This window comes from Durio zibethinus, chromosome 7, assembly GCF_047325235.1.
Source record: "Durio zibethinus cultivar Kanyao isolate XHJ-2024 chromosome 7, ASM4732523v1, whole genome shotgun sequence".
NCBI classification, from domain to species: Eukaryota; Viridiplantae; Streptophyta; class Magnoliopsida; order Malvales; family Malvaceae; genus Durio; species Durio zibethinus.
The window spans coordinates 14752246-14775053 of record NC_143168.1 but is presented as its reverse complement, the minus strand read 5'-3'; the positions used below and the strand labels follow the sequence as shown (position 1 = coordinate 14775053).

The 22808-nt window shown below is 33.0% G+C and overlaps 1 protein-coding gene and 1 long non-coding RNA gene across 6 annotated transcripts; both read right to left on the bottom strand.

The window, feature by feature from the left end:
* Nucleotides 1-1441: 1441 nt before the first annotated feature.
* On the bottom strand, nucleotides 1442-22149 carry LOC111276807 (bifunctional aspartokinase/homoserine dehydrogenase 2, chloroplastic). 5 transcript variants are annotated; one of them, XM_022862657.2, is made up of 18 exons: nucleotides 21864-22149; nucleotides 19662-19729; nucleotides 15993-16367; nucleotides 14226-14314; nucleotides 13850-14153; nucleotides 11523-11575; nucleotides 11221-11432; nucleotides 11056-11143; nucleotides 10868-10981; nucleotides 9600-9698; nucleotides 9236-9430; nucleotides 8784-8866; nucleotides 7392-7617; nucleotides 3906-4051; nucleotides 3684-3819; nucleotides 2261-2344; nucleotides 2055-2147; nucleotides 1442-1972 (listed from the first exon to the last, which is right to left on the bottom strand). In XM_022862657.2, exons 1-18 carry the CDS (start codon nucleotides 22019-22021, stop codon nucleotides 1727-1729), a joined length of 2769 nt encoding a protein of 922 aa, XP_022718392.1. In that variant the 5' UTR covers nucleotides 22022-22149; the 3' UTR covers nucleotides 1442-1726. The 5 variants fall into 5 exon arrangements, with proteins under 5 accessions (XP_022718392.1, XP_022718393.1, XP_089619720.1 ...); XM_022862658.2 differs by having other exon boundaries at nucleotides 15993-16358; XM_089763594.1 differs by having other exon boundaries at nucleotides 20864-22077.
* On the bottom strand, nucleotides 14603-15747 carry LOC149518014 (uncharacterized). The gene is made up of 2 exons (XR_016343498.1): nucleotides 15661-15747; nucleotides 14603-14722 (listed from the first exon to the last, which is right to left on the bottom strand). It is a non-coding gene; the product is annotated as an uncharacterized LOC149518014 (long non-coding RNA).
* Nucleotides 22150-22808: the final 659 nt, after the last annotated feature.

Here is a 22808-nt window from a genome sequence, read left to right as displayed (position 1 = left end):
ATGTAAGAGTATATCATTTATGAGTCTCAATAATTTTATCAATGTCCTATCCTTACAAAACATTGACTAGAAACAATTTAAAAATAATCTTTTAAAGCAACAATGATATCTTAAATACAACCCATTTGTAATTCTCTTGCAAGACATATTTATTCCATAAAGTTTATCTAAAATGTAAATAATATCAAATATATACACTAACTTTGTAGATAAAGAATGCCTTGATTATTAAAAGTAATACTTAATATGATGTATCCCAATTATTCATAACGCATACAATAATAATTATAGGATAGTTTGATAGTGAAATGGATAATCGATGTTGAACGTAACAAGCAGTTCAAATTAGTTAAAAAATTCTATATTTACTAAAAAATAAATATGATAATTATCAAGACTTAAGATAAATGATAATGTAATTCAAATAAAAATTGAATTAACAAAAAAAATTACCCGAGAGTCAACTGACACTAGAAAGTGTGAATCGACATTTTTTTTTTATCAAAAATAAACTAGAGCCGACTGACGATGCTCTTGACTGTCGAGTGACTTGGATTCTTTCAAAATTTTTTCAATTAAAAATAAGACAATTTAAACCAATCCACATTATCGAGTGTCATTCGACCTTGTTTATCCAAAAATGCTTAAATTTTGCTAAAGTTAATGCTTGTTCTTCCAATCAGTGGGTAGATGCTCCAACCCAGTTTTGTAAAGATCAACTATTCATTTGATTCTTAAGCCAATTGTAATTTTGGTTGGAGTAAATTTGAAGTTTTAAAGTCAGAATTCTTCTATAATTCTTACCAGACCTAAGTAAGTGGAAGAAAAAACCCACAAAGCTTGAATAATAAAAAGTTATTGAAGGTTCTACCTCAACTTTAAAAACTCAACACTGTCAAGATAGCTTTCGTCATGGACAAACTCTTATTTTCTGATATAAGAAACAAAAAATTAATTCCAACGAAATTAATGTTTGATTTATGATCACAAACTAGGAAGAAGAAATTCGGATTCAATATATCATATAATTGTAAAGATCAAATTAAATGTTAAATAAAATTACAGTAACTAAAATTCAATACATGTATATATTTGATAGTATAAATAATATGAATTACAAATTTTTTTAAATGTTTACTCTCTACTTCTTTTTAAAAATAATAATAAAAAGAAATAAGTAAAAAATAAAAAACAAAATTTATAACCAACGAAAACATAAATCATTAAAGTACATAAAATAATTCATTACCAAATAAAAATAAAGTAAATTCATGAATTCATAAATAATTAATTATGTGTTTTCTTGAGTTATGTTCAATTTATGCTAAATTTGAGATCAAAATCTATTATTTCAAATTCAAATTCCCACCAGCAACTTTATAAAATTTAAATCGATTTCAGGACTCAGACGACAATATATAGAAAGAGAAAACGTCACTAGTTTAAAAGTCAAAAGTCGAGTAATTTTTATTTATTTGTTTAATAGAAAGGAAAGATCTTTGATTAGAGCCTATTCCACCCTTACCAACTGATCTTTAACCCAGTTTAGCAGGTAACACTTACCTTCCGTTTCCATCACAGAGAAGCCAGCCGTCAATAGCTCTAGAGAAACAACACTCAACTTAATAAAATGCTTCCTACAAATATTGGAAGAAAAGGGGGATGAGGAGGTCTGGAAGACAAAAGAGTGTCTTAAATTGGAGTATTGCTGGAGGTATCAACATCCCTAAGATGGGGCACCAAGATACGAAGCAAGCCTCAAAATGTCACTGAATATACCACCAGCAGTTACTTGGGCACCAGCACCGGGACCCCGAACTATCAATGGCTGCTCCTTGTACCTTGTAGTTGTGAAAGCTATGATGTTATCAGAACCGGAGAGCTGTGCAAATGGGTGATCTTTACTGTATCTTCGCAGCTCCACAACTCCCTCTTGATTGACAGCATCCACTACTCCAACATATCTCAGGACCTGCAAATCAAATTATTCAAAAGGATTTGAGCATCACCTACAAGCAGAGATAGGGAAAAAGAAACAAAAATCAAATACTCACTTCCCCTGATTCCTCAGCCTCCTGTCTCTCCCTAGCCAAGTCTTTGTCAAACTGAGGTAATTGCTCCATAAAGTCTTCAGCAGATGCAGTAGCCTGCAAAGGTAAATACAAGTATCACATTTTTTTTTTGCCACAAAAAAAAAATCACATTAATGATTTCTTTCTTGAGTATACTATTTCTATAACAAAAGAAAATAAACCCTTACTCTTAGTGGTTCTGGAACGAGACTTTGAACAGGTATATCAGAAAGTTCCAATTTCAAGCCAGATTCTCTGGCAAGAATTATCACCTACAGAATGAAAACCCATCCATGAGCCCAATGTCATTTCACTGAAGTGAGCATAAACATGGAGCAACTATAATATGCGAGAAATGACAGTTCAAGCCATCATGCTTAGTCCTACCAAAAGCTATCATCCGCTGAATGCATGTTGAATGGTAATATGCTTAAGCTCATGGTGAAATCTCCATGAATATGTACAATGAAAGAAAGCAGAATTTTCAAACAAGCTAATTCTCTATATGCTTGGGGAAGTCTAGAATTCTATACATTTCTTCTGCCAGTGCCAATTAGAAAGATGCTTTGCTTAACAACTACCTCAAAAGTTAGAGAAGGCAAAATCGACCTAAACACCAAAGACCTACCCAACCACCCCAAATCCGAATTTGATCCAACCTTATTTGACCAAAAAAAGTCAACAATGCAAACTCATCCAACCCAAACTTAAATTGAATATAATTTGAATTTTCTTTTTTAAATATTATAAAAAAAACAATAAATATAACAATAACTATTAACCTATTAATAATTTAGAAAAATAAAAATATAAAATCTCTATTGTAACTCTTGTCTTACAATAATCATGTATTTTATTGTTCACAAAAATTATAGTTTCAATTTAATTTTTAACAAACAATTTATATATATATATATATATATATTCAAATAATTATTTTTAACTCTAAAGAAGTCTAACATTCAAGAAATTAATCAACAACCACTTCTAACTTTTAGAGTTACAAGGCCTTGTAAGCCCTAACCCTAATTGATGATGAATCTAGCTAATGAATGGTAAAATAAATAGTAATAATTAGTGCAATAAAGAATATCGACCAATCAAAATTCATTAATGAATTTTTTGAGGGCATAATATTTGAGAGAAATAATTCTAAATAAATTAATATATGACTTTGGATTTACCTTTTTCTCTCTTTTTATAGAATCTAATGATTCCTTTTTTAAATTTATCCTTGTGATATCAAAAATCAGAATTGAAAACATACCACCAATAAATATGTGACCATATATAACTTAATTAAGGGTGATAAAGTCAGACACAATCTGAATGACTCACCAAATCTAACCTAATTTCACTTCAAAAGTCAACAATTTAAATATGAATGACTGGAACCTAAATGAGCTGAACTTGAAATGATCCAAATGCAAAGTGACCCAAACCCGAAATGACTCCAATTTCGGTTGACCCAATATAGCCCAACCCACCCAATTCCCACCTCTACATCACAGTTTGGTAAGTGACAATACGCATAAAAATTGCATATACAGCACTAACTTATTTACTGATGTAACTAAGGGAATAAAAAAAAAAAAACCAGAACACTCCTACCTTTCTTGCAACATCTGTTCCAGACAGATCGTCCCTCGGATCTGGTTCAGTATAACCTGCCTGTTTTGCCTCTGCCACCACCTCACTAAAGGGTCTAGTGCCGGTGAAGTTATTGAAAATATAACTCAAAGTGCCACTACAACAAATACCAAAGCAGAAGAGATATGTCAAAAGATGCACATGGAGAAGATCAAATTTTAATTTCCTCAAAACATGACTCACCTGAAAATGCCCTCAATGCGCAATATTCTGTCCCCAGTTTCAAGGAGACCTCGTAAGGTGCTAATAATTGGAAGACCTGCTCCTACAGTTGCTTCGTAGAAGTAATGTGTGTAGGATTGTCGCTGAAGAGCTCTTAACTTTAAGTACTGAGTTTCACATAAAAAGAATATCAACAAAGCAGAACATAAATCCAGTAAAACAAAATTCAATCAGAGATGCAATGGGAAAGAAAGTTTCAGCAAAAACAAATTGCAATCAAGTTTGCTAAATCACTAAGATAACCATTTTTAGTTTAACATTAAAAAAAAAAAGAATGATAAAACCAATTTATGCAGCTATGTCATTACAGGCTATGAGTTAATGCATGCAAACAAATATGGGGGGGGGGGAAAGAAAACTAAAAACACACGCACACAAGCAGAAAAGCCAGAAAACAGAGAACCTCTATCACAGAGGGAGTAACAAAGACACTAAATTATAAAACAAAAATTCAAATAGTTTTCCTGTGCTACTTTCTTCCATCACATTTTCACCCACATCCACGGTGGTTGAGCTTATCCAGTCATTTGAATTTATATGATCTTTTCTCTTGCAAACAGGGAAAAAGTTTTACTTCTAGAAGTAACATCAATTTTAGCTTTATGGTATTCATATGTGCCTTTTACTAGGGAAGGAGCCAAGAATCAACACTAGGGGTGGCCACTAAGCCTTTATGCTAAAAAGGTATATATAATGTTAATCACTTGTTTTTAATATTTTAAAAAAAAATTTAATCTTATTTTTAATAAAAAAATTGCTATTCAAACTTTTAACTTATTTTCATAATTTCTTCATATTAACAAAGTTATTGTTAAATTTATATTCATTATAAATTAATTAAGGACTAATTATAAAGTACTCTATGATAGAAATGAAATTTATGTATATACTGCACTATTGTAAATATTAAAATACATTATTACATATTTGATTCAATAATAAATTTCTATTTCTTGTGCATTTAGTAACTATAGATACTTGATAAAAATATATATATATATATTTACTAGTATACAAATTATAAGTAATTATCATGCAAGGAAATAACTTTAAAACAAGTAAAGAACTAAAATTAAGTACTACTATGAAAGGTAAGTATGAATATTTATGAAACTAAATTAATCCATAATATAAAAGGGAGTTTAATGAAAAGTAAATAGTAATAATTATTAAATAAACCAACCAAAAACAAAACAATTTTGAATAAATTCTGAAAAGTAATCAAGATTGGATTAAACAATAAAAAAAAAATGTTGAATGCTATAAAAATAATTTAATAAAATTAAGGCAGGCCAAGTAGAAGTAGAAAAGTAAAATCAGAAAATTTCTATGGGTCATAACATAATTCTGTGAGAAGCCAAGGCAGTGGACCGCCTGCACCCCCTCCCCTCCCTCCCTCTCCCCCCCCCCCCCTCCCCGGGGCAGCGGCACCCCTCTCTCTTACAAGCAGCAATCTTTTGATTTCAGACTGAAACCAACTATAAAAGCATGTCAAAAGGTTGAGTGAATTAACATTTTCACTAAAAGACTCCACTACGTTGAATTGGCCAAAACATTTTCTCTACCCTCAGAGGTCTAATTTAGAAATTTCAATCAAAGAGGGCTTACAAATAGACATTGCTCTCTTCCTGAACAAATTAGCAGGAGGTTGTGGAGCTCAAGAAACCATCATTATACCGATGATTTTATATACCACGCTTTAATTACAGGATCCAGAAAATTTTTTGTTGATAGTCAATTTCCTCAATATAAAAACAAGGCTATTAATGATCCCATTATCAGTGTGACATGGATCTTCAATGAGAAGATGATTTTTTTTTATATATAGCTCACCTGCCTCTTACAAACAGCAATCTTTGATTTCAACTGAAACCAACTTGACAAGCATGTCAAAGTTTAGTGAATTAAACATTTTCACCAAAAGTTCCACTACATTGAATTGGCCAGAATAATTGGAATTTAAGCATGTCTCTAACCTGACTAATTTTGAAATTTCAATCAAGGAAGGCTTCCAAGTATGTGCCTAGCTCACTTCCTCAACAGAGTAGCGGGAAGATGTGGAGCTCAAGAAAGCAGCATTAGAAGATATCAATGACTTAATATATTATGCTTTAATTACAGGATCCACAAAAATTTTTGTTGATTCTTGATAGTTAATTTCCTCATCATACAAACCAGGTTATTAATAATCCCATTTTCAGTGTCAGTGAGACCTTCAATGAGATAAGAGCAATTTTTTTATATATAGCTCACCTTTCCTATTCTGCTTATTTGAAGAATTACCTCTCTAAACCAGCATCCAAAAGGGAGAGTACCTCTTAAATACAATAAAAACAAATCCTCAACATACAAACCAGGTTATTAATAATCCCATTTTCAGTTGCACTGAGATCTTCAATGAGATAAGCACAATGTTTTATATATAGCTCACCTTTCCTGTACTGCTTATTTGAAGAATTACCTCTCTAAACACGTGTCCCAAAAGGAGAGTACCTCTTAGATACAATAAAAACAAACAAAATATAGGGAAAATCCAACACACTCGTAACTATCCAAATATGGGGCCCTACAACGTAGTCACTATATATTTTTAATTGGCAATTTGGTGATTCCATATCTTAGTTTCCTTCATGATTGTTTTATCTTTCATTTCTTTGATGAAATCCTGGAAAGGAATTTTCCAGGGATTCCTTGTAAAAAAAATTTAGTCTAATAACTAATAGGAGACCTGAAGTTACTATTATGTCATCACTACTGAAAAGTAAGAGACATAAGCAATATCCAAGAACCCCAAAAGAATCCTATCAAATGAAACATATTGTGACTTGCACGAAGAGGTGAACCAACAATATGAGGATGAGAGGAAAAAAATAACTTTTTTAATCACTCAGAAATTGACCATAACACATAAATCAACTATAAAAGAAGCACTCATTGATGCTGTATGAGAATCAAATGATGATGTACAGCAAGCATCAGTGATCCAAGGGTAAACCTCCATATGCACACAAACTAGGACCATGCATCATGCACAAAGTAAAGGATAAATTACATAAAAGTCCCAATGAATTTTTACTATAATTAGTTTGAAAAACCACAACCTGCCTGAAAGTTTTTCAATTGCAAGGCAAATAAATCATATCGTCAACTATCAATTAAGACTGTTAATCTGTTGTAGTGGCAAATATGATATAAAAAAACCCTTCATCGTGAGCATATTTTAAAATATTTCCACTCTCCAAAACCAAAGTAAATTAATTCTACTTCTAACAGAAGTCATAAATGAAAAAATCACCAAAATAACAAATTGGCCATAAGATCCAAGGCAATTTTGTCAAGCAACTTAAAGGCATATCAAAAACCAATGAAAGTCATCAGTACTTCCATCATTAAGCACTCAATAATGAGTTATAATGGCTAAAGTTACCATAACAAAATCAATGTTACCTTATCCAGTGGTCCTGAATTGGCCTTTTTATTTGGAGTGATCACATGAATTCCTTTACGCAACCAGTCATGGTAACAGCTTGCAACATTAGAGTCAGCCGTACAATCTACCAAAACAGTATTTGGAATAAAATGATTTCCATGCACATGTTGGGTAAATTTTTCTAAATCGGCAACTTGTCCTTTCTGCTTCAGAAGTTCTCTCCATCTTGACAAGTCAATTCCTCTATAACAAGAGATGGATGAGTCAATCGTATGAACATAGTTCAGAAATGGAGAAATATGAAATCAAAGGCAGGATACAACAAAACAAACACGTGTAAATTATAACAGTTCATCGACAAGTACCAACAGTCAAATGGATGGAGAAAACGGTGAGTTTGACGGTGGAGACACAATGAAAAGACATCTAAATAACAATAACAGGGGAGATTTATGCTGTAAAACACATAATCGAGAGAAAAGAGAATAAAGCATAAATCAGAAACCACAAAAACAGAAAACCAAAAACCAAAAAGAAAGGCAATGTAACTATCACATGGTAAATTTAGAATTTGTATACAACATAGAAAAGAAGGTATAATATGGTTTGTGATGCAAATAAAGGAATTAAAACAATTTAAAAGAAAAAAAAAGGAAGAAGAAGAAGATTAGAAAGAAAGAGGGAAGGCCAAGAAGAATGAAACCTGAATGGTACCAATTAAGCTAACAAAATGCGCAAGGCACGAAGCAAAAAATATATCACCTTGAAAGTTACATTAAAGCAATAGAAACTTTGAACAGTAAAGCACATATATGCCAAACTAAATGGTTAATTTCAGACTTATATGCCAAACTAAATGGTTAATTTCAGACCTTCTCTAAGTTTTCAAGAACTCTCTTCATATCCATAGAGAAGAAATATTTAAAGGACTAAATTAAATCATTCACAAGCCAAACCAACAGTTGTAGATCAAAGGTGACAATCTCTCATCATAGCGCAAATTAATAAGACTAACAATAACATGGGCTCTTTAAAAATTTAGCATTATATCCAAAGAAATTATTTCCGTTTCAATGCAATATCCAAATCACACTAATATGTGTTTGGAATAAATGAAAACCACAAAATTTTTTAGAATTCATTTCCATCAATGATATGATATGCTTTAAACCTATCGAACAGTAATGATTCCAGAAACATTTACTGGAATTCATTTATTTCAAACATACCCTAAGAACAGAGAGACATATTTTATCCATAAGCTTTTATACAATGGTTATAACAGTTCCAAATATTTTTAAAATTTTCTTTCTCAACTAGAGCAAACAACCTTGTGTTTCTTCCTAAATAACTTTCTAAAAACATGATATCTCACCATGGGGCTATTTCAATAAATGCTGAAGACTTACACTTCACTTAAAAGCATTGTCCTCGAACCAGTAATCCCCATAACACGCAAATCAATGTTAAATTCTTCCTTAAGGACTGCTGCCTGCACAAAAAATTCAACCAATCGTTCAGGTTCAATAAGATAAGACATAAGCAACTGGCAAGTCAATAACTTGTGACCAATTCAACTCACTTGCATCCCTAATTTTCAAAATGATTGATCAATCATAAGAATATTCACAAGGGTTAATAAAAAAGACTAATCACTACGGAAAAATGTGAAATAATATAGTTACCATGTACAATAAAGGATTTGCACATTTTTCAGCAACTTTAAATTTACTTAAGAGCCTTAGAAATGGGTTTATAGAAGAAAAGCAACAAGTAACAAATTATTGCATGTTCAAATACAATCTCTGTTAGCAACATCAAAAAGACAACAAAATAAACAATACTTTCTCTGATACTACACCTGATCCCTCAACTGGTCAAGTAATGTCCCACCAATCAATCCAGGTCCAATAATCCCCATTGCTATGGTTGTCCTTGAAAGATAAAACCTAGAATGCACAGCTCTTAAAGCCCTTATACAATCTTCGCGCTTAACAACTACTGTAATGTTGTACTCAGAACAACCTTGAGCTATAGCACGAACATTAATATTTGCCTGCATTGTTATTTGAGATGGGGAAAAAAGAATAAAAAGAATATAGTAAGTTCTTAACTGAATATTATATAAACATAGCAAGAAGCAAAGTAGTTGTCTGAAAGTGTGTGTATATATATATATATACACACACACATACACACATATATATATATATGGAATCTTCTACCTTTGCCAGAGCATTGAAAAGAGTGGCACTGACTCCTGGAGTACTAGCCATTTTCTGGCCAACTGTTGCTAATATGCTACAGTTAGGAATGACTGCAACCTGAGAAGGACTGTTATTTTAGAAAATTAAGTAGACAAATAGGACCATGCTAAATTAAGCATAAATGTAAATTGAAAATGTATGACCACCACAAACACAAAAAAAAAAAAAAACAAAGAAAAAGCCCTCAACCCTCTTTCCAAGAAAAAAAAAAGTAACCAAATAACAGATTTTAAGATGACAAAAGAACACTAAGCAGAATTTAACCCATGATGATAACATAGGTAACACAGGTTAGCATTTTTATTTGTACATGCAATGGGAACTAAATCCACAGGCAACTAATACTTGACAACAATAAGGGATATGGAAAATGTACTAAAGTACTCTTTAACTTATCCCTAAAATTGATGATATAACACCTGCATAACAATCTGTTGCCATAGTATTATCTAGCATGCTGGTTGCTATAATCAAGCCTTATGCTGCAACCGGCATGCTAGATAATGCCCACGACCCCAAACAAGAAGATAGTTTATATTAGCAATATTAGCAAGATGTCAAATACACTTTTTGTCATGCATGGTTTTAAATTCAATCTACATACTGAGTTTTGAACCAGTATGGATTTCTTGAATCATTAAAAGTGTAACTGCAGCCTTTCCATAAAATTATGGGAGCTCAAATAAATCCAAAGGCACTCACAGTATAACATATTACAATGGTCTGTTATGGATGGATGCAGATATGCTAGTTGAAGGACTAAATTATCCAAGACTTATTTTATTTTATGGTTTTAATTGTAACTTTCATAGATATTTAAGAAATTTTAGAACTTTCAGGTTATTTTATATTAATTAGTAGTTTACTTCTTTTCCAAGTATTAGGGTTTTAGGGTTATATTTGGTACTTGCAGTTTATTGGGGTTTCGGGTTTAGTTATAAATAACTAAGTTATTTTAGTTTCAATTAGGTTTTGGATGATTAATATTGGAGGTGTTGTAATAATGATTATTGAAATTTTCTCTTGATTGATTCTTGCTGGTTTTCTCTCCTAATTCTTCTGTTTCTGTCCCAGTCTCCTTTGTTTCTCCCTAATTGCTTCTGTCTATTTCTGACTTTTCCCTCTAGATTTCTATATTCTATCTCATTTCCCTACTTTCTTTACATCAGTTATGCTTGTCAGATAACCAAGTCCATATATGTATATATTTAAACTGAGACAAGCACCTGAGAAAGACGCCCAGCATCCAACGCTTGACGGAATCTAGACTGCAAAGCCTCAGCAACTGCTTTTACCTCCTTCTCAGGCACAGCAAAACAGACAGAATGCTCACTACTAGCCTGTGTCAATATTGAGAAATAAGCATTCCATACATAACAGAACAGTAATAACTAAAATAAGAGAATGTAGGCACCTGGGATATCATAATGACATTAGCTCCCACATCTTTCACAGCACCAAAAATGGCACTAGCCGTACCAGGAACACCAGCCATTCCAGTTCTACCAGAAGAAAATGAAAAGTTACAAGGTGGAACACAACCAAATACATGCAATAAAAATCATACGAGAAACCATACCCCTCAACATTTACTAGTGCCAAATTATCTATCGTTGCAAACCCCTTGACTGGAGATTCTAGCCTCTGACCATCTTCATCTTCGGTTGCAGGATGGCAGATAGTTGTTCCAGGAGAAGAGATATTGAAAATATTCCTTATTACAATTGGAATATCATATCGCATCACAGGTATAATGGTGCGAGGATGCAAAACATTTGCCCCAAAATATGACTGCATGGTTACATTTACTTATCTTAGAAAAAAAATCTATCCAGAAAGTTAAGCAACTTTGACATGTATAAAAGGAGCCCTGAAGCCTACCATTTCCCATGCCTCTTGATAAGACAATGTCCTTAATATCACAGCTTCACTAACTGCAAGAAAAGTTAGACTTTACAATTATAATACAACCTCACATTTATATTGTCCATGAAGGGAAAAATAATTGTAAGCAACCCTTGACAACACCAGTTTAGGGACACAAAGTGCTAGCCTCTTTCATCAAAGTCTAAATCAATATTTTTTAAAATTTTAGATGAAAGAAAATGCATGTGCTAGCATCTTCCATCAAATTGTAAATCAATATTTAATGAAAACTTAGATGAAAAAGAAATCAAAGGCGAATTAATATCTTTTTCTTTCAACAATTAATTCAAAAAATATGTTTCCCTCCCTTTAAAGAAGTCATTTATCCTTTGATAAGTAAAATCCTTTCATGTCTTATTAACCAATATAAAATAAGTAATAGTATAACTTATCGTTTAAGGCACAGTTCTTGCACTTCTTTTTTCTTAATATGTTGTTTCTTTAGTAGCCAATTTTCCTATTCTCCAATTTTATTTCATATTCTTATCTTTTTTTTTATGATCTCTGTTTTCTCCTTTTTACTCATTCCAATTTCATTCCCTGTTCTTTTCTTCCTTTTCGTAGGGGAATTTACATGCTCCAAACTAATTTTCCCTCAACATGGGTATGGCACACTATCCATTAGATTTCCTATATACCTTTTCCATTTTGTTTCTTTATTCATGCAATTTAACCTTTCTAGTCTCCAGATATTATTGGTTATCTCTCTCTTGCTCCCCCTTCATCTTCTTCTCCAGGCCACCGTTCCTCTTTGCATCTTCCTGTCAATTCCTTCACCCCCTGAACAATGAGTCCCTCCCTTACCCCACCATTTTATTCCCTATCGTCCAATTTTATTTCATTTTCTTCTCTTTTTCTTATGATCCCCATTTTATCCTTTTTACTCATTCTGATTTTGTAACTTGTTCTCTTCTTCATTTTCTCATAAGGAAATTCACATGCTCCAAATTAATTTCCTCTCAACGTGGGTATTGCTCACAATATCCATTTGACTTCCTATTATCCCATTTTCATTTTATTTCTTTATACACTCACTTTAACTTTTCTAGTCTCTCACACACTATGGGCTCTCTCTCTCCCCCCCTCTTCTTCTTATCTGGCCCACCCTTCCTCCTTGCATCCTCCCCTCAATTCCTTCACTCCCTGAAAAATGCGCCCCTCCCTCCCTACCATTCTTCTTTTCTTTCCCTCCATGCAGTGCTTTACCTTATCTTTCTCTTCTCCTACTTCTCTTAAACATGACTTTGTCTTTCACCTTAGTTGATTTCGCCATCAATCTATCTCCACTTTTTACAACTCTCTTTTTCATCCTGCTCAGATCTGTTTGGCAACTCTTTTCTTCCTTAAATATTTTTCTTATTAATTATGAAGCCTTGCTTGCTCTATTACTGTTCACAACTGTCGTTGCCTGTTTTCTGCTTGAACTTAAATTTGTTATCTCTTTTTGTTTTTCAGAACACAATTTTATTTCTTTTTACTCCTTGCATACTTAAATGTACAGTTTTCAACCCTACTTTGTTAGGGTTGTAGAATGCAGAACTTTATGGTTCCAAATGCAATTCAAGATGACTTTTTTAGTTGGTAATGAATGTAACCTATATTATTTGGAAAGGAAGGGCAATGGCTTTGGGAAATATTTATAGATATTATGGGAAAATTTTAAACGTCTTCAAAGTTTTTTATGGCTCTAGGAATTAGGGATTTGAATTTGAGATTCAAACATTTTAACAGTTACGACAAGCATTTCTTGAATTTTAAGAAGGAAATAATCAAAGGGAAGTAGTTTGTTTTGGGGACAGGATCTAAAAGGTTTAGATGCCTTAGCAGGGAAGATAAGGCAATGGATACAGTGGTTGGAGCTTTGAAATTTATGAAAGCGAAAAGAAAAGCAAAAAACATTGTTGCTTGTGGCAAGTGAAAGAGTAGGGAGGTACAAGAACTGATGAGGATGTATTAGGAAAATCTAAGCTGAATATGGGAATTTGAGAACTTTTGAGTGTTGAGAGGCTTTTATTTTTTAAAATAAAAAGCAAAACAAAATTACAAGACAAAGAAAAATGGTACATGGCACGACAATGCTGGGCACCTCATGCACCTTTCATTTTAGATTATAGATTAGATTATTTTGTGAGGGGGAAAAAAACTCAGAAAACAGTAATGTAAAGGACAATGAACCATTTTAAAACTAATAAGATCTAAACCACACTCTATAGATGATGCCAAAAGATGGGTGTGTTAATGAGACTGCATGCATGTATCTATATGTAGGGCCAAGAGCCTACCTTTTCGGGGGTCAGCACTATACACACCATCAACATCTGTCCATATTGTGACTCGGCGAGCCCTAAACAGTGCACCCATTATAGCCGCAGAGAAGTCACTTCCATCCCTCTTCAAAGTTGTAGGAATATTCTGAGGTGTACTGGCAATGAAACCAGTTGCAATTATTACCTTAGATGGATTCTGAGAGAACCATTTTTCAAGTCTTCTTTCAGATTCCAAAAAATCAGGATCAACCTGATTAGAGCTAGTGGGATTTACAATAAGGACCTCCCTTGTATCCATCCATTTACAATCTAGCTCATTCTGTACCAAAATCCATTTGATAATACATCAGATAATGTCCCCAAAGGTTACAATTAACCAAAACCACCATACCTTTCTAACAATATATGATAACATCTGAGCAGACCATAACTCCCCATGTCCAACAACAAAATCTGAGAAAGATTCCGTCACATGACCAGCTGAAAAGGGGGAAAGTTAAGAATGTAAGTTTACATAACAAGAAATACTCCTTTAGAAGAAGTATTAATCATAGGAAAAGAGGACTATAGAAGAAAAAAACAAAATGCCACAAGCCTGTCAAGAGGTCAAACTATTAGTAATGAAAAACTTGAACAAAAGTGATTAAACAACAGTTAGAATCTTGAACTCAAAGACTTGAAGATGACCTTAACACAATAAATGGTATTCTTTGACAAATTAAGCCCGGGAATTTAGCTAGCAAAAGGACAGACAATAAGAGCATCACAAAAATGAAAGCCAACATATCTTTCTTTTCATCCTCCTCCCTTGGAAACAGTAACAACAGATAAGATTTATTTGAGTTGAGCTGCCAACATATGCGTCAAATCTTACCGTCTGAATAGAATCTAAAATTAAAACAATTAATGCAAAATGAAAAGTCAAAACTGAGAAACTCTTAGTGACAAAAGTTATTGCCCCAATTAAAATAAAACCAAGCATGTCAAACAAATACATTGATTTTGCTAATCAAATAAATAAAGTGAATTTCATACAAATATTTGCAGAAACCTGTTAAGTGATAAACAAATAAAAGTAAACACTTATATAGGGAGAAAAGTAAAAAATTAGCATTAAGGCTCAAGTAATCAAAGTTTCTCCAATACAATGACTTAGCATAGAAAAACATCAGCCACAGAACTGACACAGTAATGAAGTTGTAACGAAGTTGTTTGTATTCTTTTCCTTTTTGTTAGTGGAGTGGGCTAAAAACTGTCATAATTAAACCAACTAGAACCCAATTCTACCACCCATTTCCACAATATGCTCTCCCACAAATCTAAGAAAGAAAATGAAGGTGAATTATCGAGAAATTACTCAAATTTTGGAATCACATATTTTATGAAATGAAGCAGAGATTCAACAGGAAAACAACATTAACCATCTTAACGAAAATGAATCTCTGGGCATCATGAACTTCGAAAGAATGATATTTAAGGTGAGAAATAAGATCAAGGTCAATTATATGATTACCTGTCCAAGGGATGTTGCGATTCCATGGTTTAAAAATGTTTTAAGCATTTAGTATATGGCATTTCCTATTCTTTACCAAACTCGCCAATGACTTAATTAATTATGGGCAAACACATGAAAAAACTGATAAAAACAAAAAACATAGAAAAGGAGTTCTGCATGTAAAATTTAGAATACAATTGAATGACTCCTGAAGCACAGGTTAACATTTAGATAAGACACAGGTAAATCAATATGTCCTTGGTTAAGAGGAACATAGGGAGGCAGGAAGAAAAGGAAAATCAGACAAGAGATAACAATACTGCAAATGCACTTGGTAAAATTACAAAGCAGAAACTGTTGCCGGTTGGTAGATAGATTTAACCAATACCAATACCACTACGACTCGTGGCTTTTTAACTCCTATGAACAAAGGCACAAACAAGTAACAATTGATTCAACCAATTTATTTTCTGATGAGATATAACAGATTTGTTAGATTCCTTCCAAGAAACACATATTTGTCTGCCCATTAAATGTCCTTGCTTATACAAAATTGCATAAGCAAACATATAAAAATGCACTGATTCAGCCAACCCATCTTGTTCTATAAGTGAAGTGAATAGAGACAGAGGAGAGAGAGAGAGAGAGAGAGAGTTCTATTACCTATATATATTGCACGAAGCATTGCTTTGAGGTTACTAATGTCATGATGCAATTGAGATAAGAAAGTAGCCAGATCATCTCCATCAAGCAAATCAAGTGCTGTTGATTGATGTTTTTCTAGGACAGCATCCAGTGCAGAAATGTAGGAATCATCTCGAGATTGTGCCTTGTTGATAAGGTCATACATCATATCAGTCACCTTAGACATGGCTGACACCACTACCAACTTTCTTTCTGAATCATCACTAACAATAATATCTGCAACATTCTTGATCCTCTGGGAGGTCCCAACACAAGTGCCACCAAACTTATGAACAGCCCACATGTTTCCCTTGGGAAGATGAACTTTATCCATCGATGTCTCCACTGAGATATCTGTAAATGAGAGGGAAAATAGAATATGACCATATTTTAAATGTCAATTACCAGTACTGAATAACCTACCATCCATTAGATTAAGCTAATATGAAATTTACCTAATCATGTATATCTAGCTGATATTAATTACAATGTTTCTCAGAGCAGATATTTTATCCTGGTTACAGTCCAGAATTAGTCATCGCACTAGCTCAAAAAAAAGTTACAATCAATACATGTAACTTTCATTTTTGATATTTAGTCTCAAAACAAATTAATTGGAGTTGAATTGAATAAAATTGCTGGCAGTGTTAATGTAAAACCACTGATTCTGCCCACGTGTTTTATTTAATTTAGGTGTTGGTGAGACAAAAATGGAGTTGACATGGCAATAAAATTGCAAAAATTCAATTAAAAAACTAATAAAACCATCATCCTTTGCTTTTTCTTTTTCTTTTGTCTTCTTTTTACCCTTTATGTTTTGTTACCCACAACCGGATCCAGGTCTCTCTCTTAAGGAAATTATACCCGGTAAATCTAAACATAGTACCAAGGCAGAGGAAGGAAAAAAACAATAGTCCAAAGGTCAATGCTGTGAAATGATGTATGGTGGTAAACAACTAATCAACTAATTAAAAATTGAGATGCCTGATTCTGGTAAAGCCTAGCACCTGAATCAATCAATGAAGAGATTCAATAACCATTTACAAATACAGAAAATATATAACACAAGTTACACAACACATACAATCCATAAAAGGGCCTTTTATCTAATGACTATATTTGACAGCAATTGCACAACCATCAATGATAGATACTAGCAAGAAGAAACACAAAAACTAACATCAAGAGTAAAGATGTGAAGGTGAATAAGAAATTTGTAACTAAAAACATGAAAAAGGACTGTAATATGAAATTTTGAGTAAACACTTTTGGAGAGAGAGAGAGAGAGAGAGGGAACATTATTAAGCAGTTATAAACATATGCCCTATATTGATTACATTTTAAGTAACCAGCAACCTTCAATATAGAGACACCTCTCCGACCATTACCAACTAGGTTTAGATTGGATAAACAATATAAAATTTGACATAGTATCATAGTTGCCCTAGCTCCCTATTTGTTGATTCCCCTATGATAGGCTTGTTTTGCCTACTTGTCAAGTTCCATGGGATATAATGGATAGGGCTGTAAACAAACCGAACATGAACGAACAAACATAAGTCTGTGGTTTGTTCATTTATTTTTAGAGGTGTTCGTGTTCGCTAAAAAAATTGCTCTATTCGTTCGTATTCAATTCATTTAAATAGTAGGTTATTCGCATTCGGTTAGTGTTCGGTTCAATTAAATTAAACAAGCTCGTTTTTTAACATTAAACGAACATGTTCGCGAACATATATAAACGAACATATTCATGAACAATAAACAAATCATAACCAAACAAATTTAAACAACCAAATCCTAAACGAGCATAAATAAACCCAAAAAAACATAAACGAACCTTAAAATAGGATTAGGGTAAAGGATAAAAATGTAATTTTATTAGTATTATTATAAACAAACAACAAACGGACAATAAACGAATAATAAACAAACGAGTTTTAAACGAACTTTAAATGAGCTTGTTCACGAATATAAACGAACCAAACAGACCTCTATTCGTGTTCAGTTCGCTTAATAAATGAACATAAAAATATTGTTCAAAATCATTTGTTAAGCTTAATAAACGAATATTAACGAACGTAAACCAAACATGTTAACGAACAGTTCGTTGAAAGCTCTATTTGTTTACACGCCTAATGATGAAATCATATATCCATATGTGAAGTGCATGTCATGCAGTAGGTCAATTGTCACTTTATAAAACACATTAAACAAATTTTGGGATTTACTATGAACATAAATGAAAGGGAAGGCTTCACCAATTGCCAATTTGATTTAAGTTGGATTTCTCATCAATAATACTTGACAAAAGATCTGCCCTTTAAAGAGAGAGTCTGTTCTGTAGTTGATGAGGAATTGTATTTTGTTTGATTGAGTAGTTTAACAAATAGAAAAGGAACCTCAGCGAAAGATTGGCACAATGTTGATGTAGAATTATGCTATGCAATTGGTAGCCAAAATTGATTTGGCCTTAGATCTAGAAAAAAAAATGGCAAACTAAAAGACAAGACAGCAATTGTATCTTTTTATTCTATTTATTACAATGTTAAAGCTGAGTCAACTTAATTTTTGCCAAGTCAACAATTATTTGAAAAATAAATAAGAGATATCAGTAAAGTAAACAATTTTGTTTGATTGAATTAAATGCCAATTGAATTGGACAAAAAAAAATTCTTTAAGCACAAAGGCTATGTTTACAAATAAAAAGTATAGGGAGCTTAGAAATTCGACCATTTCAAACAAGTAATAAGACTGAAATGGACTTTAAGTTTTTCATTAAACATTTCCCCTTAGATGCAAGTACAAAAACAGTCTTGACCTAGAACATGAAGATCAACTAGAATCACTGATTCAACTCAAAGAAGAAATTAAGCAAGCTAATCTCACATTCAGAACCCAAACTATAATGAAATCTACAATTTGTATCTTGTACTTTCAAATAGTGTACCATACTAACACATACTCTAACACCGTGCCTAACTACCTACATACCTTTAACCAATATAATTATGCCATGTGTACATCAAATGATAAGTAAAAATGATAAAATTAGTGAAAACTCCATTTGTCATCCACAAATTAGCCGATCTTAGACTATTATCATCTAGGTGCAAAAAAAATATTTTTTATTCTAATTGGTGTTGAAAAGGATGTTAATGGATTCATGTGGTTTACAAACGACATGATCATATTGGTCAGACACCACGCATAGGCCAGCTGGATTAGCAGTTTTTACTTTGGGTTAACCTGTTGAAATTCAAGAGCAAATTGTATACTTTTTCTTCAGATACCAATTTGCACATTTTGCAAAGTTTAGGTAGCAAATGTGCAATTAACTCGAACTAAAACTATAGAAACATTAAATTTTAAAAAAGGAAAGTGGTCCTCATGCCCGTCTCACATTATTATAGTGTTAAATAATCAACTATCCCAAATGATTAACTAAAGGGAAGGAGATGAAACCATGCATATCAAACCCATTTATTAATATTTTTGGTCATATGCAGAATTCTATTTAAGAACATGGGTCTGTCTAATCTAGGATTTTATTCTTTAATGACAATGCTTTGTCTGATGTGGAAATCCTTAACAATAGAATCATAAACCAAGCATAAATAAATGGCATAACAAATAGAATGTAAAACAAACCTGCTACTGAAGCCTGGACACAAATATTCAGTGACTTCCCTCTTCCCCACTGAGAAACGACACCTAATCTGGAACATAGATAACAAGATAAACTCTTCAGTTTTATTAAAATACTGAAAATAACAGAAAAGCCAACTGGAATATCAAAGGACAATTTATTTGATGACAAGCCCACCAAAATTACCCAGAACCTTTATCTGTTGACCTACCAAGTTTTTAATTGATCTTTTTGTGGGAAAAACAAACAACAGTCCACACATTCAAAAAGCCATCAGTCTATGCCTATGTTGCATGGAATTGGATACATCTCGGCTGCGGTTACATATTGGAGCAATCGGCTTGTCAATTGCTTAAATATAGGACATGGTTATATGCTAAAAAGGGAAGAAAAGATACAAGCTATAGGGTCTATACATTTTATAAAGTAGGATATCTTTATTCAATAAGAAATTTGATATGCTAGATTTTAAGTAGTAACTGTTACAGGATAATTTCAATTTGGCAAAGACGTTGAAGGAGGATAGAAATAATTTAGATTGTCAATTATGTAAGGTATTCAAATTGGAAATGGTTTTCTTTTTCTTTTGACAAACACATACACACACAGAAAGAATTGAACTGCACTTTTTTTCCTCTGAATTCATAAATGGGCTTTCTACGTTTTAATAATGGTCTTGTTAGGCCCAAGAGGCCAACTCCCCCCCCCCCCCCCCCCAAAAAAAAAAATAAATTTCAGTTTCAACATTCCTAAATTTGTCTCTCTTATCCCAGAAATCTTCTATTCCCTTCACCCACTCTTTCCAAGGAACTATGACCCTTAAGTCACCAAACCATCTTCTCTCTCTTGTCCCATTATCTTTTCAAAAATCCTGATTTGAGTTGCCCTAATGAAAGCAAGATTCAAGAAAACAACAATAGTGAGCGCCTGTTTGTTTCTTAAAGAAAAATACTTCCAGAGAAAATAATTTCCTTGAAATTAATATTTTTCCACCATTTGGATGACAACATGAAAATGTTTTCTGTCAATTGGTAAAAAAAAAAAAAATAGAAGTTTTCTAAGATATTAGAAACTTGAAGTTCAGACAATACTATTAGTTTAACCCCTGTGAAAAATACCAATACTAAACCCAGATTTTACCAACCCACATGAAAATAATCAAAACATTGGAACCCGTTCAACAGTAATTTCAACATAATCAAACCTTTAACAACAACTTCAAACTTTCAACGAGTTCCTCGGTATGAGATTGAAGCATGTCAAAGACAAGGGGATTGACAAAAGCGAGTAACAGAGAGTGCAGCATATTTGACAAGATGGAAGATAAGAAACAATGGTTGGGTCTTTGAGGGTTGCTAAGATTTGATGCAGATAAGGGGAAGAATGGATAGAAGATGAGGGAGGGCGGAAAGCAACTTGGTATGGTTGTGATCCAGGAAAATAAGAGGGGAGAACAAGGGGAGGAGAAAGAATTTTCTGTCACTTTAATAAATTCATTATCAAATTTATTATGTAACAATAAGTAGCTTCCTCAAATCATTTCATGGTATCAAATTTGATATCAAACTTATTATGTAACACTACGTATCAGGCTTAAGGAACACCAACCATCAAGCTTAAGGATTTATCCTCTTCTTCCCTTTTACGTTATTCAATTTTCCTTATTCTCCTCAAGAATTCAAATCAGAAAAATGCCTTAAACCCTAATCACCTAGTTGTCCTACATCACCAGGACTTCCACCAATATTGCCAAAAGCATAAAGCACACTCTAGGCATCAGGATCCTTACACAGGGCACAAAAAAAAAAAGTACTCGCCCAAGTGAAATAACGCCGTAAGTTCTAAAAGTTGAGTAATTTAAATATGACAAAGAAATAACGCCGTAAGCAGTCACCCAGGACTCCAACATTTGCTTTTAAACGGCTATCTGGGCAGTATATAACGGCAGTCCAATTCCAATTCTGATCTAATTGAAATCTAAGATACATAGCTAAAGCATAATCGAAATAAAAACAAAAATCAAAGTGATATTACCTCTACGAAATTAAAATAAATAAACTATGCTTAAAAAGGCAGAAAATAAGATATGCGTTACATAGCTATCACTCGACTAGCATTAAGAATCATTTCCTCGTTTCCTCGGAACCAAACAGAAGAGAAATCGAGTAGAAACGGCAAGAAAATAAAGAGGACAAAAAAATGACCTGGAAAGAGGAAAAGGTTTGGGAAGAGAAAAGGAGCGGCATTGAGAAGGAAAAGGAGATGCAGAGATCTTTCGCTTAGGCGCCGCAGCGTCATGAGGCAACGAGGTAGAAGAGAGAAAACGTGAAGACTCAGAGATCGTGGCTGAGAACGCCGCCATTAGCTTCACTTCCAACAGTTACCACAACTACCTCTCTCTCTACTTTGTGATTGCGTAAGAAATGACACCAGATTTTCTTTCTGTTGTTGTCGCCTGTCGGCTGCAGCTTTGTACCCACTACCCACAATATTACTATCAGCTTTGATGAAGAGCGAGTATTTGGGGAGGGGGAAAATTCTGTAACACGTAAGAACAGAGTAACATGCTTACTTCACCAGTTAAAGGGTGACACGTTTTAAGCAATGTTGAACACGTGTTCACCTGTTAAATTACCGGGGGTTTGGCCTTTGGATAAGAGGAGACTCCCGCGCTTGCGTCGCCTATCAGAATTATGGAATGCTAGGGACAGTCGCCCTCAGTATCGCTTTTCAACACTCAAAACCGGCCACCGATTGTTTCGGTGACTCTCCCTTTTACATTTTTTTTGGCTTTTCGTTTACGGCGAGGGTCAAAGATCAGGGCTTTATTCAAAGGCTTCATGGTGTATTGGTCTTTTCGTCAAAATGAAAAATTCCTTCTTAACAAGTTTTATTTCGTCAACTATTTTTTAATCAGTTCGCGTATTATTAAAATTGTCGAATTTTATTTCGGCAATTAATTTTTAATTAATTGATATATTATTAAAATTAGCATTTAAGGTTATAAATTTAAAAAAGTTTATCCATGTAAATTTTTTTAATCAAATAATTAATAAAATAGAAAATTTTAAAGATATATTAAAAACTTCAAAAAGTTTTATCTTAAAAAACAAAATTAAATTAATATTTTTTGAAATAAAAATTACAAA